This window comes from Labrus bergylta, chromosome 1, assembly GCF_963930695.1.
Source record: "Labrus bergylta chromosome 1, fLabBer1.1, whole genome shotgun sequence".
NCBI lineage: Eukaryota > Metazoa > Chordata > Actinopteri > Labriformes > Labridae > Labrus > Labrus bergylta.
The window spans coordinates 17,739,102-17,756,398 of NC_089195.1; the positions used below are offsets into that span (position 1 = coordinate 17,739,102).

Genomic DNA, 17,297 nt, shown 5'->3' on the forward strand with positions numbered 1-17,297 from the left:
GCCTTTATTTGGAGTTAGGACAGTGGATCGTCAGAAATTGGTGAGAGAGAGAGTAGGGAACAGCATGCAGGAAAGGAGCCACAGGACGGATCCGATCCTGGGCATCTCCCACCCAAAGGACTATAACCTTCACACATGGGGCACGCGCAACAACCACCAAGCCACCGGTGCCCCCTCCCCAAAAGATCTTTTTTAACACAGGAAAACAAATAAGACTGGAAAAATATATTTTACATTGATGTCTTGGTAAGTTAGTTCATGTGTATTATACAGCATGTTTCTGAGAATGTACTCCTTTTTTAAGCATGTGGCATGAACTCCTCCAGCTATGCTACTCAGTCAAAGTGCATTCATCATCAAAGTAAGCGTTTGACACCCAGGGGCATTTATATAGATGTAAGGGAAATATTCAGTATTCGGTGGGGGGCCAGTTAGAAGCATTCCACATCAATTTTATACTTTTTTTGTGTGTGTGTGGAATAATTCCAACTTTTATACCAGTTCATAGAACATTATACTTGTCTATTTTAACACCATTTTTTTCTATATTGTAAAGCACAACAAATGAATCAGATGATTATTACGATTGGTGAAAAGAAAAATGTATCTGAATTGGTCACCAATCCATGTGAATCAGTCCACAGAGGCCTGAATTGGTTCGCTTACTGTAGTTTGTTGGTGTCATGTTGGTGATTGGTCATGTTGGTGATTTATTTCTGCAGTGATCTTGCTACGACAACAAAATGTGTCCCTCTAATCTTGAGTGTCTTTGCAAACACCTAAAAAAAAAGAGGATAATCCGCTTTATTGGACAGAAAATACTCAAAAGCCTGTTTGTTGAGGGTTAAACTCTCTGTTGTCCAGAAGTAATTGACTGGCATTGTTTGTCTTGATGAACTTGCACACTGGTCTGATTTACTGAATAATGAGCGGGTAATGGAGTGTCTGACTCAGCACAACCTTTTTCTCTCAGAGCTCCTTCAGCAGTCCTCTATAACTCGAGGCCCTCAGCCTGCATACAGCGCTTTTAAATGTTGCTATGGCCTGGAGAGTAGGGGCGTGCAGAGACATTATTATCTGGTTCTGTATTCAGATATTAAACCGGTACAGGGCATGCTTGATACCGGAAATATGTTTTTTTAAACTTCCTTTTAGCACTTATCATAAAGGATGAGAACAGATGTACAGTAATCAATTTACAAATGAACTTTAGATTAAAGGAAGTCATTTTAATTCTGGCAATGTAGTTGTGCCCTCAAAGCATTACAACAATTAATTTGTTATTGTCATATAAATAATTATGAAACACATTTCTAACTCCTTATACTGTAATTTTTTATTTTTCTCTTTCTTGCTCATTATTTTCAATATTTAGTGAAAGTTGTATTAACTGTCTTTATGCTAACGATATTTTGCAGAAGTTTGACTGAAGTGAAGACACAGTCTTAGTGACTGAATGCAGAGGGGGAGGGTCAGAGGACAATGACTGGAGCTGCAGGAACTCTGGCAGTGCATGCTGCGTCAATGAAGTGCATTATAAATTCCTTTTTTTAAATTCCAGATAATAACAATTACAGCAGATAATGAAACAAATATCTGTATTCATCTTGTATCCGTGCCTTTCCAAATTCATATTCGAGCAAAACGTCCTCTAAAATAATGTTAAATAAAACTAATGTTGATTAATACTATTTTCCATTATAATCAGAGCTGTTATACATTAATTAGAAGATTTGTAGGAGTTATTTGGCAAAATACAATTTGTGGCCGGGACCGTCCCGTGATTTTCCTATGCGTCTCTCTTTCTGTTAAATTCAGTAACACCTGTTCCTCAGTCTGGTAGAATCACTAAAAACAATTATGTAGCAGCATGTGCTATGTGAATCCCAAGTGGTGTACTGACGCAAAGGTTTTGTCAAAGTGAGAGTCTCCAGATCAGATATAAACCCTTTTATCTACCAAGATAATTCACCTCTATTACATCAGTGGCCATAACAATAGAGAACTCATAGATTTTAATAATGGGAAATTGTATCCATATTAAATTACAAATGACACAACAACAGAACACTGAGTGAAGGTATGCACAAGATAAAATACACAAACTATGACAACAGTTCAATACCACACTCAATTCATGCATGAGCAAGAATTTTGGGAAGTCAGATCACAAGATCATCTCTCAACTTCCCAGAGAAAGAAACGTTTTCTTCTAAATATTAAAATAACAAAATAAAAAAATCAGCCTGGGAATGAATTTGAACACGACTGCCAGAAACTATCAATATGAAAATCAGATTTGTTTTTTTAAAGACTATGACCTTTGGACAAACTCATGGAACATACAGAATATCATGACTATTTTCATTCAACTGCTTCTTAACTTTTACTGTAAGTTTAACACCATGGCTTCAAAATTGGTGTAATATGCAGATGACACTCTGGTTTTATTGTAATATGATCTTTATCAATGAAAAGTTAATAATCATTTGAAGTTACAAAAGATGAATCTATCCTCATTAATCATATATTGAATCATAAAAATAACATCTGTTATTTTTAACTTACTGTAGACAAATTCAAGAACATGTACAATATTTCTGAAAACGATGTAAACAGGCAGAAGTTGCTGCTACTTTTGGTCTCAATTTATGCGAAAAACAGCCTCTCCAGCCTGGCAAGGATGAAATGTTCTGTGAAGCAGGGGATCATTTGCCACTGTGGTGAATCTGTCAGCAGTTGAACTGCTGTGCAAGAGCCGCCAATCAGGAACCAATCTAGCAACCAGAATCTTTAGTTGGAAATGTAGGGGCATTGAAGCAGGCAGTATGCTGTCTCCAATTGCCCATTGAACAGTGGTGGTTCTTCTTAGTTGCTCAGTGCAGATGAGTAAGCAAGCAACAGCCTGTGCAACCGATGACATGGTGCTGGTTGTTATTCATACCACTGGTTTGATACAAATGCTTTCAGAAAGCAAATTATATAATTTTATAAGCCCTGACAATTCTCCATTTATACCCTTTGATGTCCTTTCCTTTATCCATTATATTGCTGGTATTTTTTTTTTCTTTCATGCTCCCTCTACACATCAGCAGGTCTTTGACTCCTCTCCTGCTCACTCTGCGGAGTGTTTGAGACTGATAGAGGGCGTGAAGGGAGAGAGGAGGAGCTGACTGAATGAATGCATCCTGGGAGAGAAGGTGTAAAGCTGGGCCTGCTCTCGCAGATAGCCTCTCCTACACTGTCCCACATGACAGATATTTACAAAGGGATGTGCAACACATACACACAGGTCAAATATGCACGTGGCTCATGAGGGTTGGGGGTTAAAATTTGTTGTCCATTTGATAGATGAATCATATACAGATTTTGCTGAGAGAGTGAAGGTCTAAGTGACACTCATGTTTTAATCAATCAAACTACATTCAAATACAATAAATACCCAGTTGATGTCTCATTTGTGTTTTAATTTCCAAAGGCCGTTATCAATTTGACGCAGACTGTGTTTCAACACTTCCTGACTCAACAACCGATCAGAGCAATGAAGCGGTGCTGTAAAAAGGGTGTAAGGCAAAGTCTGCCTTGGGGATGTGGCTACCTTGAATTGACAAGTTGTGATATGGTGATCTTACAGGATAGAGACAGAGAAAATGAGAATCAGGGGCACAGACGGCTTAGCAGTTAGGACTTTGCCATGTGTTGAGGCTGCAGGCCTCCAAGAGGACAGCCCGGGTTTGAATCTGACCTGTGGAACATTTGCTGCATGTCATTCTTGATTTCACCCTGATTTCCTTGTGTATTCTGTCACATAAAGACATAAAAAGCCCAAATATAATTCTACAGAAAAAAAGGATGAGAATCCATACTATCTGCTAGAAAGGTCACTTCTGGTCTCGCAATAAACACGCTGGAGGTGGAAAATGCCAATATTGAGGCTTCAAAAGGTTGGCCTCAATAACGAACAGGTTGGCGTCACCTTGACGATGCCCACTTCTTCTATAAAGTCTATGGTGCTATGCTAGTAAGTGAAGTTTATTTATAAAGCACATTTCATATGACAGGTATCGCCTTAATGTGCTTCAAAGTCAGAGGCAGCTAGCTTCTAGCTTACAAAAATACCCCAATCTTGTATAATCATCACACAATCCTGCCCCATTTTGGATAATAGGCTTCTTAAGACAGGGTCATTTTAAAATCTGTCTGATGGAGTGGTGATGGGGCTCAGGTGTATCTGCTCGAGGAGTAAATAGAGCAACATGCAGATATTTTTGGTTACCAGGATCCTTAAAATTGGCCTCTCATCTTTGATCTAGTTTGTGTTGTTGTTACTGTTAACCCATTACAATTAATTCATACGTTTAAATGCTATGTATTTTAACAATTATATTTCATTCATGCCTGTCAGTTGACTGTGATTCTTGACCGTGAACTGGTTCCTGCTCTATCCGCACAGAAATGATCAAAGCCAAAATCTACTTTGCCTCCTATGCAGTTTAACATCCTAAATTAAACCTCCAATCTATACTTGTGCAAGCAAGGCAATAGTCTTAATGCTGAGCAATGGCAGGTGCCAATCGTATAAGACTAAAGGCACAAGAAAACAAACATCTCACACTCTAATGCCTCCTCTTGCTTCACCATCCTTTTTATTTTCTTTCCATCACTCCCCGTCCACTCGGCTGCAGGCAGCACAGTGCCGCAGCGCTCCAACAAATCAGGATCAGCGTCACTCATTGGAAGTAATGCTATTACTGCGACTACGAGCCAAGAGCATTTGTATACATTATCAGCACACAGAGGGTCTGAATACGAAGAGACACATCTCCTATGGTGCTGGTTTTGTTGTGCAGAGAGGAACTACCATCTTTGTTTCCTCTGAAGAGATCTCATAGAAAGAAACGCTCAAGTGTAAATGAGGACGTGTACAGTATATACCCAATTCTTTATGAACAAGAAAAAGACCAACCATAGCTTTGTTTGTGTAACTGGTTAATGCAGTGTGCGTATAATGTACTGTGAGTAAAAAGTGTGTTGAGGTGGAATACATTTGAATTAGTTGTGAATAAACAGACACATTGATTCATCAACAGCTTGTCTACCTTACCCGGTAGATAATTGGCGTCATACCAAATTCTTTTTTACACAATGTGAAAGGGCTTGCACATAAAGGTGTTACTTTGAAGAGGCTCTCTTCTTTGTGTTGCATGCAGCCTTTTGTGTGTGTAACATTATTTCTAGGATGTGTATCCTTGACACCATAATGACACATGAAGAGAGAAACAAAACCAAGAAATAACGTGTATGTAAACCATTGTATAGAATGGTCAATTAACATTATTTATTTATTTTTAAATTGTTCTATGTATAATGCGGAGTGAAGAAGCACGTTGTTCTCTGTAGGGCTGTCAATGTAAATAATTTTAAGTTTAAAAATACTTTTTGAATATATGCTTCGGCTTAATTGCAGGCAACAAATGCAGCCTCTCTCCGGGACACCGCAACGATGATTGCACTGTCATCAACATAACAAGCTACAGTGGACATGAGAGAAGTGGTGCATGCGTTCCATTTCACCGTCAGAATTTAAAACAACCTCATGCTGGTAGTTGCAGTGCCAATCCCTGTGTATTAAATGGATGGTAAATATTAATGGGCAAGATTTGAGCATTACTCTAAGAGTTCTAATTATTTTAATAATTTAATTAATTTGAAATGAAAAATTACCTGCGAATACAGACATGCATTCAAATGAAGCTTGAATGAGGTAATGGGGGATGCTAGAAACATGATTTATATTCACTATAAGATAATTCACGTGACCCTTTCAGAAAATGTGTTTTGTCTTAAGTTTTTAGGAATGTCAGCCTTAAAGTGCAAAATAGGCTGCATTTAAACACGCAAGTTATCAGAGCACATTTGAATAAAGCTTTATATCTATTTTATGAAAACACGTAGATGTAGCTGTAGATGATAGACAAATGTAGACAAATGTTTTTTTCTGACATATCCGCCGCCAGCACCGAGGGGCCACGTGGCCTCGGGTGCGGGGATCTCAAACCGGTAATGATCCTTCAGCAGGTTCACCTACGGAAACCTTGTTACGACTTATGTCGTAATGATGTCGTAATCACTGTAGATGATGTTTTGCGTGTTCAAAAAATCACTAATTTCAAATGCATTAGAAGAAGACATGAAAAAAGAAAAAAGCCCAGGCCCATTTTGAGATTCCATTTAAAAGCTTTACTCGACCCTGAGAATGAGTTGCTTGATGTTGACATGGAAACTATCCAGCTTATTAATGAATACAAAAATATATCTGATTTATAAAGCATGAGAAAACCACGAGAGGCTTTTAGTCAGAGTTTTGTTTGTCAGAATTAAAATAGCAGACAATGAGGCAGTCAGCAGGGGATTGTGCCTTGAGGGAGAATTAACCCAAAACCCAAACTTTTTTGTTTGATGTAGGACACCTGCTTCTCAAAATGCACAAACAACATACCCAGCCATACAATCTGCCTGTGTGCAGAGGTCTGGAGCAAGCAGGCTAAGAAGAGCCTGGTGTGGAACTCATGCTGCTCCTAATCCCTTCCCTGCAGAGCGCCTACTGTCTGTGTTTGCAGCACACTAGTTCCCAGGGGTGCAGTTTTTTATCACATCCCCCCAAAAGCTAACACCACCCCTCCTTGTAGTCATACACTCTGCATGTGATGGACGTAACACTGGAGAATAATTGCTGGTGGCGGAGGCATCCTTCTGCCACGTCTGCAGAGAGCCAATGGATCATGGCGCAGAGGGACAACCCGACACATCTCTATGGTTGCTGGTCTAAGGCTGGTGAGTGAAGGATGAGAGGATAGAGGGCAAGGAAAGACATTCAAGACAAGTTGTGACTGTGAGATCAGAGTGGAGGAAACAGACCAGATAAAAAAATGCAAGATGGTGGAAGCACTAGCTTCTCTGGTAAAAAGCTGGAACAGTGCACTGGTGACCTTAAAAATGTATGGAAAATCAAGAAAGCTAGGCCAGTAAAAAGTGAATGAAAAATATCACCTTCCCATGGGTGGAAAATAAGGAGAGGAAGAGGATGAGATGGTTGGAAATGAGAAGGCAGAACCAGTGATGATTCTAGAGACTGTTGGGATTCCCAGGCAACAATTGTCAGGGGGGCTCCTCAAACCAGCGTTCATCACCATTATGTTATAATGTGTTATATACTGTATGTTATATTATTTTAAAAAGACAATCTAAGCTGCTCTGAAAGCTCATTAAACTAATGTTAAAGGTCAGAGAACAAACACTATTATTTGAAGCTAGCAGAGGTTGTGTTAATCAAGTGTTTCTCCTCCATCGTTAGGACCAGCCGGGCAGCATTCAGTCATTTACTTTTATATTTGTCATTATATGCTCCACTTACCTATGCCTTTCTTTCTTTTTTCCTCCTTTCCTTTTTATTTCATTCCCAGACTGATTTTTTTCATTTTCATTTACCTTCAGTGACTTTCATTTTCAAACTTTTGACTTTTGGGGTCACCTTCGAGAGGTCCCCTAATGTCATTGCACATCTTTAACCACTGCTGTGTGTTTAAAGGTTTGTCAGCCCTCGGGGGGCCCCTTACTGGTCTGCGGCCTCAAGCGGTTGCCAGCCTTGTCTGTTGACAAGCAGAACCTCTGGGCATAACGAAGAAGAATGCAAGTTACAGTAAAATGTTGAATATTTTATTTTACATAATATAAAAGACAATTCGTTATTAGTACTAAATATTTATTGTCATTGCATATTCTGCTTTGATGTGCCAATCAGGAGCTCCTGTGTTATTGCAGAGTGTGCTGTGAGGGTAAAAAAAAAAAAAAAGTTGAAGATAAAAGGAGATACTGTATGCTTCTATGCTGTCACATGGTTCAACTGTAATTTGGGATTTTTCTAAGCAGATTTGTTCGAGAAACGATTTAGCATTGGCATTCTAAGTTTCTTATCAGAGGTGGAGTTAATGTGTAATCCAGTAGTAAATTAGTTAACACAACCACATTGTTCTTAAGTTCATACCTTTGCGAGTTTCCTAAATAAATGTCTTTAACATTGACAATATCATTTCCCCATTATAGACACGGAAATGGACAAACACATGGACAAATTGTTTGAAGTCAGAAAATGTCCCAGTCCCCTTAAAACACGACCGGGTGTATGTTATGGTTGAACAACTGAGGTGGGAGTGGTTGGAAAGGAGGTTGTTTGGATGCAGTCTATGATTGGTCTATTTGATGAAAACATGATTTCAACATGATGACTTGATTTCTTGGATTAACTTCATGCGTACACACCTGTGGTGTTGATGGATATGAATTATTATTCCTCTGTAACAAGGTCAATCATGGTGTTTGGTGGGTCACTGACATGACGGAACATGTTTTTTTGAAAATGCTTCAACCCTGAGGAGACAAAGTTCTGAAATCGCAGAAAAACTGAAGGTTCAATCTCCTAATTTCTCTACTAGCGAAGCAACACTCCAGAAGAAATTCAGAGGAAACTGCAAACAGTGAAAGCAAGGACTGCCATCAAAAAAGACAGCAACAGGTGGATATAAAATAATCTAAACAGGAGAGGGAGATAGAAACTGCACAGTCTCCATGTATGAGATTAATGCATTTAATCACACAGCAAAGATCATGATGATTAATAGAAAATGTAAAGAAGGAAAGTGAGGTCATGAAAGCATTTTTTAGGGTTGTGGCCTATAACAGTAGTTATTGTATATGAAAGTCATACTCCTATGCCAAATAGATTTTGAAAACCTCATAAATTGCGCTTCATACAAAGTAGTGAATTAAAAAAACTGCAGTTACTTGATTGGGAAGTCATTCACTTAAAGTGGTTTTATCTTGCCAAGGTTTCGGCTCATATTGCTGAGGTCAGCAGCAACATAACGACCATGTGCAATGGCAGGTTAATTTCAGCCCATTTATTTAATGACATGGCAGTGATTAGGCAATCTCAATTAGATAAACTTTTGTGTTATTGTTTGGTGACACTCGCATGTGTCCGCTGACAAACTGTACAAAGGGATACGATGAAGAGAACACGAGGTACTCACCCTGCCATGACAATGAAGAAATCCAGCCGGTTCCAAGTGTCCCCGAGGTAACAGCGTCGACCAAAGATTCCCAGAGCAACCATCTTTATAACCATCTCAAGAGCAAAGAAGATGTAGATGAATGCATCAAAAGCCTGACAGAAAGACAAAAGGGGACAAAGAGACAACGTGTGAGGGATGTGAAAGAAGGAGAACGTCATTATTCTGTGCTGTGGACACCACAAACAATCATGTATTCATCACCATTAGGGTTAGTGACAAAAAATGTACCAGATGGACATCTCAGAGTGAATTTAGCTTACTGGCTCTATTCTACAGGAAACAGAAATGTTTTGCTTTTGTTAACCTACCTGCTCCAAGTAATAGTTGACTAGAAAAAGTAAACTGTTGCTTACAAACAAGTCTTAAAAGAGGTTGGATGAAGACAGGGAAAACACATATTTTGCTAATGAACCTACAACTGAGATCCAATCAGTAAAATACAGATTTAGCCAATTGTAGCTTAAAAAAGACAGCCAAAAGACACATAGACTCAGCCAACAGGAATATACTGTGGATAGGCACAATTCAGATGAAATCATATATGACACAAAAAATTACTTTTTTTTTGTTTAGGACTGATGGTGGGCTTTTAAAATCAGTCAGAAGTTACTGCCTGGGGCTCTGGAACACTATCATGCATTGTTATGCTCTGACAGTTTTAAAGACCATTCAGTAGAAAAGTTATGTAGCTGATTACTTTTTTTTTAGAGATCAACCCAACGGTCTCCTTGAGGATGAGGTGGGTGATCCCCTTGCAGTGTATTTGAACGCAAATCAAAAGTAAGTGAATGTAAAATATGATCATGTACAGCTGTAGGATTCTTAACTAAGCCAGTTTTCACTAACCACCACTTTTCTCTTCTTTCCCACCACTCTCCTGGGAGTCTCTCAGTTTTCCTTCCCCTTCTTTCCTTCCAACCCTCCCTGCCAATCTCTTTATCCCCATCTCTCCTCCTACAGCAGTTTATTTTATCCTTTTCCTCCTCTCACTCCCTGATGATTTAATACCCTCATCTCCCTATTTTATTGTCTCCATTAACCCTCCATTTTCCCCTCCATCTTTACCCACCCATCCCCCACTCCACAGTTGATCGGTTTTCCCTAAACGCTGTGTAATGGGAAATAATTTGTTTGAGCAGTATTCAAACATAAACCCCACGTCGACACCCTCTTCATGCACAGCTTTCATCAAGCATCTAATTAAAAGAAGAGAGAGAGCGAGAGAAAAAAAATCCAAATAAATCAAAGATCTCAACTTGCTAATGCGTGTTATTGCTGTTGAGAGCAAAAAGCCTAGATTAGCTGGTGTTCTTTTCTGTGTATACAGGGGGATTAGAGATTAACTGACGAGCTTGGCTTTGCCTGTAATTTGATTTTCAGATGGAAGTACTGTAGGCAACATGATCTGAATCTGAATCATCAACATAATTCTTTGTGTTGTCACAAGCTGACTGCTGAAAGGAAGGATTCCACTCAGCAGTCCTGGAGGAGTGAAGAGGTGCCAGCCTGGCCTACTAATGTGGAAGAACGGGCAAACGGTGCAACCTTGACCTTTGGCAAAGTGAAAAGATGGTCGAGACTTATCTCTTGTGAAGCTCGCTGACCCAAGAAATTTTCATTCTGTGACATTTTCACAACTCTCTCACACATCTCAATCTGTCTGTCTGTCTTCTTGTCTCTTCAGTTTTTTTGTTCTGTAATTATCCATCTCTCCTTCTTCATACTTGATTGACAAGTCTCTTCCATCAGTCTGTATTCTGCCACATTCATCTCTATAAAATAATATGGAGGATTACATGCAGCAAGATTATTATCCCTTTAACCAGTGCTTACATTCTCATATCACTGGGGAGAAAGTAAAAAGGGTAATAGAAGGACTTAAATTAAGGAAAGCAACTGGATAATTTGCCTAATTAACTATTGATCCTACCCTGTTCATTTCCAAATGTATGTATTACTTTCTCTATTTGTTTTTAGTACAGCTCAGTTCCCTCTGTTTCACATGAATCAATAATGAAACCAATTCCCAAGTCCCAGAAGAAAGACCCTAGAGTCCCCTTGAAATGGGGGATGAGTCTCTACAGCTGTGTGTATAAACCTTAGTCCAGTATTCTTAATGAGTGATTGTTCTGTTATCTAGAAACATTTGGTTTGGCAGATGAAAGGCTTTCCAAAGAAAAGAGCTGATATTAATTATGCATATAAATATAAACGTAATCAGCTTCTCAATGTTACATTTCTAAATGCCGGTACTGAAGGGAAATTATATAATTCCTTAAAAGCCGTCTACCAAAACCCCGTATCATGTCTGCAGATAAATGACTCCTCAAGGAGTGTGCATGTCTACGTCAACATGTCTGCATGCTCAAAAAAACAAGGCCAACCTAATGATGTTAAACAATTGTTTACTATTTTCTGCATCATATTTTATCAGGCAAATTAATGTTAGCTAATTTAGTAGCCTTCCAAATTACAGTGGTATGATGTGCAACAAGGGCATAAAATGAGCTACATACTGTTGTTTTCTAGTTTGTCCTTCTTTTTATGAAAATATGACTACTTTGAATCCTGAGCAGGGTGTGTCAGGGTCCAGCAGGGCCACTTCAGAATCCACGAGTTCTCTAAAGTTTTCAAGGAAGAGTTTTTGATAAATATTACATTATTGGACTAAAAGCTGTTCATTTGCACGATCCTTGCTCCCTGCTTGTGTTGTTCTTTCTCTCTGATGTACGTCGCTTTGGATAAAAGCGTCTTCTAAATGAATTGTAGAATTAAATTATGTAACAAGCCAAACATTTGGAAGCAGAGTTCATGAAAATAGTAGAAGTAAAGGAGCTAGCTCTGTTCCTTTTCCCGTTAGTGTCACGTCCAGCTCTGCATCTTAAGTTATGTTCAAATTTTTCCTTTTTATTTTTTTGTAACTTATCTCTACTCTCATTTCAGATCTTTCACTTCCTGTCCTCGTGTGTTTCCCGCTTGTGTGATTGTCTACCCCCTCCCTGATTGTCTCCAGCTGCGTATCATTGTCCCACGCTCACTTTAGTATTTAGCCTGTGTCTTCCCTCCCTTCAGTGCCAGTTCGTTTTTTATTTCAGCTGTTTTTTTTGGTTTTGATCCTGCCTGATCCCTTTGGATTTGTCTGCCTGTTCTTGCTTCTCTATTTTTGCAATTAAAGACTGTTTTTCTTTACCTTGAGACTGAGTGTATTGTCGTGCTCGTTAATCTTATCTCCAGAGGTTTTTTGGTCTTCACAGTTACAGAAACAGTTGAATTAATGTCCTGTCAAGCTACTGCAATGTATGACTACTGAAATAGTAAACATAATGCGACATGGCCGCTCAACTCTACAGAACTACTTCTTCACATTGAGCTAAGCCAGAGTCAGAGAACATGACTCCCCTTTATGACATAATATGATGCCATGTTTGGAAAAACGTTTCCCAAAATGTTTGCCCTTTCGTGTTGTACAAAATCAAGGATTAAGATTCAAAAGCCATTATCAGACAAGGATTGGTATTAATGTTAAAAAAAAAATAACCTGCAAGTTGCTCTTTAAGGGATGATTTAGAAGGAGGATGGACAGAAATGCAAATATGTGAGCTGTTAGATGCCCTAAATTGCAAATGACACTCGTGCCATTTGATAGAGAAACGCAAAGCAAAAATCTAAATTGTAGGAAATGATTCAGCTCTGGAGGCTACAACGCTTTCACACTTTGTAAGCATTTTTTGATCAAATTCAGCGAGTGATCACATCAAAGAATGTTCCAGTTTAAATAAACTTTAGGACACAAGTATTTCACCTTTGAAACATACAGTATGTGTCCAAGCTTAAGCACTCATTCGTTCTCATAGTGTGTGTTGAAGGACAATATTTGCATGCAGCTCTATTTCTGAGGGCTTATTATTGATTCTTTTACACTCTCTTCTCAGTGGGATGAAAATACTGCTCTCTCCCCACATAGCAACATGTGATCTCTGTGAAGATCGTCAGCCATTCAGGTCATGCTATCGCTAGAAGGAAGTCAAATGCAAATTAATTTTCTGTTTTGTCTTGAAACTGTTTTTCTTACAGAGTCAAAAGGCATTTGAAACGGGAAGCTCTTACACATTGATGCTTGGAGCATCTTGAGGTGCAAAATACAGTTTTTGTTGCATGAACACATTTAAGATTTCAAAAGTGAAAACATCAGGTCTTTAGAGGGTTTGAATTTGAATGCTTCAGAATATCTTTTCGCAAATGACACCATTGTTGTCATGCAAACCATGTTGCCCCTGCATTTTAACATTTGCTGTCTATCTTTCACACTATTCAGTCCGAACTTTCTCATTTGAGACTTGGATTTAACATGGACAAAACCAAGGTCATGCTCTTACCAACAAAAAGACAATATCTAGGCATAATGTTTTTATGAGAACCTTTTTAAAAAATTTACAGTAATTTCATCAAAATAAATTGTACCAAAATGAGTTTCTTTTTGGTAGAGATTCTGTTTTTCCTCTTAGTTTTGATGCTGTTTTCTTGTCTGTCCTGGGCCATTTGAATATTTTGGATATCTTTGATACTGTATGATGTATGTCTTGTCACTCTGAGATTCATAACCAGTTGACTACCAAACACCCAGGTTCTTTGTTTTCTTTAGTCTTTTGATCATCATTACCAACATTGAAGTGAGATTTGGGTGAAATAAAACATGTGTATATATACATGACCATTTCATGATTATAAGTAAACCTACATGTTTAAGTCAATCTACATGTTTTGTTCATTTATCTAATAAATTGGGTGATAAAAGTACATTTACTTATTAAGTCAAATTATTTAAATGTTTTATTGTTAACACATGTAATAGATCCAAAACAATCTTACCTCAGGCTCAAATCAGTGTCTCTGAATAATTATCTATGTTATCTATATGTCTCGAAAGAATAAACGTCTTTCATATCGTATCAGTGATTCTAAAACATACACGTTAACAAGGAAGTGGTTGAATGCTAATGTTAGCGCAGCTAATGGGTTATTAAATATGTATTTTAACTGATGATATGTCCATTGTCTGTGTACTTTCTCATCAGTAGGGAAGATTTGATATGAAACGGTTGCGAGAAAAACAAGACTTAAACCTGAAGCATAACAGTAAGACACAATAACATCATTAGGGCTTCCCACCCTGAGCATGACTTCAGCAACATGGCTGCCTTGAGAATATGGTCTATTTTATTTTAGTTTCTATGAATAAAGATGCGTGTGCAATGTAACCATGTCATCTCCAGCACTAGTTTCAAATGTGAAAATTCACGTGGGAAACACAAGCCTGATTTATTATTTATAGTTCCTGAGAGGAACGTTCCGGTTGGGCTGATTTTATCCAGTACTGTGTAAGTAGTGTGTTATAACTATTACCCTACTTCCTTACATTCAAATGTATCCCTGGCTGTCAGTCTTATCAGTGGAATAAAAGAGTGTGTCTGCAGCACACTGTCAATCCCCTCGGCTGACACCTTTAAAACAATTATACAGTGATAATCTGTTCTTATGCTCATGGGCTTTTTTCTTCTGTAGCTCATAAAGTGATATCTATATCAATTTCAAACTGCTTAAAAATAAAATAACTAATTGTTTTTGTGTTTTCCTTTACAAGAATAAAGACATTATCAAAACAAATAGGTGCATAAAAATACATCAAATACAGCCCCATCCCAAAAGTATTTGAGTCCCCACCTAAACGGAAAACAAACGTAAACCTTTATGACCCACTACCCACTTTTGAACGTCTGGTTTTGTGATATATGTTTTGCTTTTTTAATCTATTGACAACAACTTGCGATGTTGTTTTGCGTTTGTTGTCTTAATAAAGTAAAAAAAAAAAAAAGAACAGAAAATCATTCAAAGCATCTTTTCCAATTTGATCTACTCAAACATCTTGAAGACTTGCTGACTAAATAACCAGCCAGGCTTCCAAAGGATTTTTTGTAAGTCCACAGTTGTCGGAGCTTATAGATTGTGCTGGTGAGGCACCATTGAAATCATGATATTGAACAACGGATTTTCTAAGAGGACTGTATTGACTGTGGCGCTGTAGCCCTCCAAATCCATGCCTATATTGAATAGGGTCTATAGATACTTGGAGGAGAAATTCTATTAAGTCCAACTCACCAGCCACCTCCCCCTGGGACCCGAATCAATCTACTGTGTGTGCTGCCCGTTACATGTTGAGTGCGCTGCCTTGTGTGTGTTCGTGTGAGAATGTGCAAAAAAACATGTTTCAGAGGTGATTTAACAAGCGCTTCACCCTAACAGACCGGAGCCATACGAGCACACGCTCATGCACAGATGCAACACCCACTAGGTCCACCTTTGGCATGAGTGAGGAGGGACTCTGTGCCTTTTGCAAGATGACGGAGAAAACTGCCGAGGTGCTTATGTGAGAAAGTCATGGCTGCTGCATCATAAAGACCACATGCTAGCAGTGAGTCACTGCAAGAGTGTACAGGCCCCAGCATGGGAGGGCGAGACAGTGAAAAATTCAGGGGGAGGGTTTGTGTGTGTGTGTGTGAGTGTGTGCGCATGTGAAATAGAGGCTTTTTTAAGTGTTAACATGTATATCTAGGAATAGTGCATTTAAAGCACACTCTTTGCTCCCCTCTTCTAGGAAGGTTCTGTTTGTGTAACCATGCATTGCAGTTGTGTATTCAAGTGTGTCGTTTCCTACACATGGTGTCATACAAAGCTGTCTCGCATGATTGTGTGACTCAAGTTGGCTGCTTTAGAGGGAGCTGTATATATGAAATATGTATGGCTAAGTTGAAGTGTACATTTGTCCAGATTTGTTCGCCCATGTCTGGAAGTGCTTCTCCACAATATGGCTCTATTTATGTAGGGTCCAGATCAAATATACATGATCCTGTGTAACTTAGTAAACCATAGACAGAACATGTATGAAAGCAATCGTTAACAAAAGAGGCAAACAAGACCCTTCAGTCACGCTAGCAGCTCTGTGAAGCTACATAGTAATAAAGCTAAAGTGCATGACACATGAAAGTTAAGTTCCACAGTTTGTAGGAAGTGTTGATAAAGGAAAATACACGTTTCCACACTGTTATTTCAACTGCCAAAAAAACAATAAATCAATCAGTCATTGGTCGAGACATAGATCACATTAGTTTCATAGAAAAGACCTCGAGTGGAATAAAATTGCACGGAACAGATTCAAGCCTTTGAAGAGGTGATCCAGCTGTGAAAACTGTCATCAGTAATTGAGATATCGCTACTGAGGGCAGGACGCCTCATTTCCCAAAACGTTTGATTTCTCAATTCCTACTTGTCTTTTCTTTTGTCATCTCTTATTTGCACCTTGAAAAGAAGGGACAATCACACAAGTCTGAAAAATGCAGAGAGGAAAAAGAAGCAGATCGACAATAGTCCCCTTCAGCTTCACTTGGTTCCAGTGATATAATATTTTCATTTAAATGCTAAAGTTATTATGGGCATAATGATAATGTTGGCATGCTGTACTTCAGCCAGAAACATGGTCAGTATAGGATTAATTTAGAGGCAGCTAGTGAAAAAAAGCAAAATCATGATCAATAAAAAGTGCATGTGTGTGTGTGAGTGTGTGTGTGTGTGTGTATACCTGTAGTATTTGACATCGGTCTGAGGAGCAGTCGATGTTCTCACAGGGCTGGTACATTCCCAGGGTCACACAGTTCAACAGGATCACCATGATGCTCACGCGCTCAAACCACGTAGAACATGGAGTGTTAAGGAGAACAGTTTACACAGTGAGTATCATATGCATTGCTGAGAGGACAAAGAAACAGACTTTTTCCATTCATCATTTCACAGCTATATCATAGTGTGGCCAACACGTTCTAGATCAAACTAGGCAAACATAGTATTCTGTGGCCCAACATTTAAAAAGTGTCCCTCTCCTGTAACTACTGGAATGTTGTAGTTTCTGGTTTCATCAATCCCAGAATTTTACACTGTGTTACATGGAAGAACAAAATCCAGCTCCTTCCTGCTTGTTATTGCAAAATACTCAGTGTGTTTAAGTATGACCTCTATGAAACAATCACAACATAAAATCTTATTTCCCTGTTTATTAGCTTTGTTTTCATTAGTGGCCCTTTTTCTCTGAACTTCCTCGTTTTGTCACTCAACTAC

At 38.6% G+C, this 17,297-nt stretch overlaps 1 protein-coding gene across 1 annotated transcript in view; it reads right to left on the reverse strand.

Annotated features, from left to right (window-relative positions):
* Nucleotides 1–17,060, reverse strand: part of LOC109991323 (voltage-dependent T-type calcium channel subunit alpha-1I-like) — a 140,579-nt gene extending 123,519 nt beyond the window's left edge. The window contains exons 1-2 of the mRNA XM_065955400.1: nt 16,765–17,060; nt 9,090–9,223 (exon numbers count right to left, since the gene is read on the reverse strand). Of these exons, the coding sequence (XP_065811472.1) occupies nt 9,090–9,223; nt 16,765–16,854 (224 nt within the window). The 5' untranslated portion in view covers nt 16,855–17,060. The remainder of the gene's footprint in view (nt 1–9,089; nt 9,224–16,764) is intronic.
* Between the last annotated feature and the right edge of the window lie 237 nt (nt 17,061–17,297).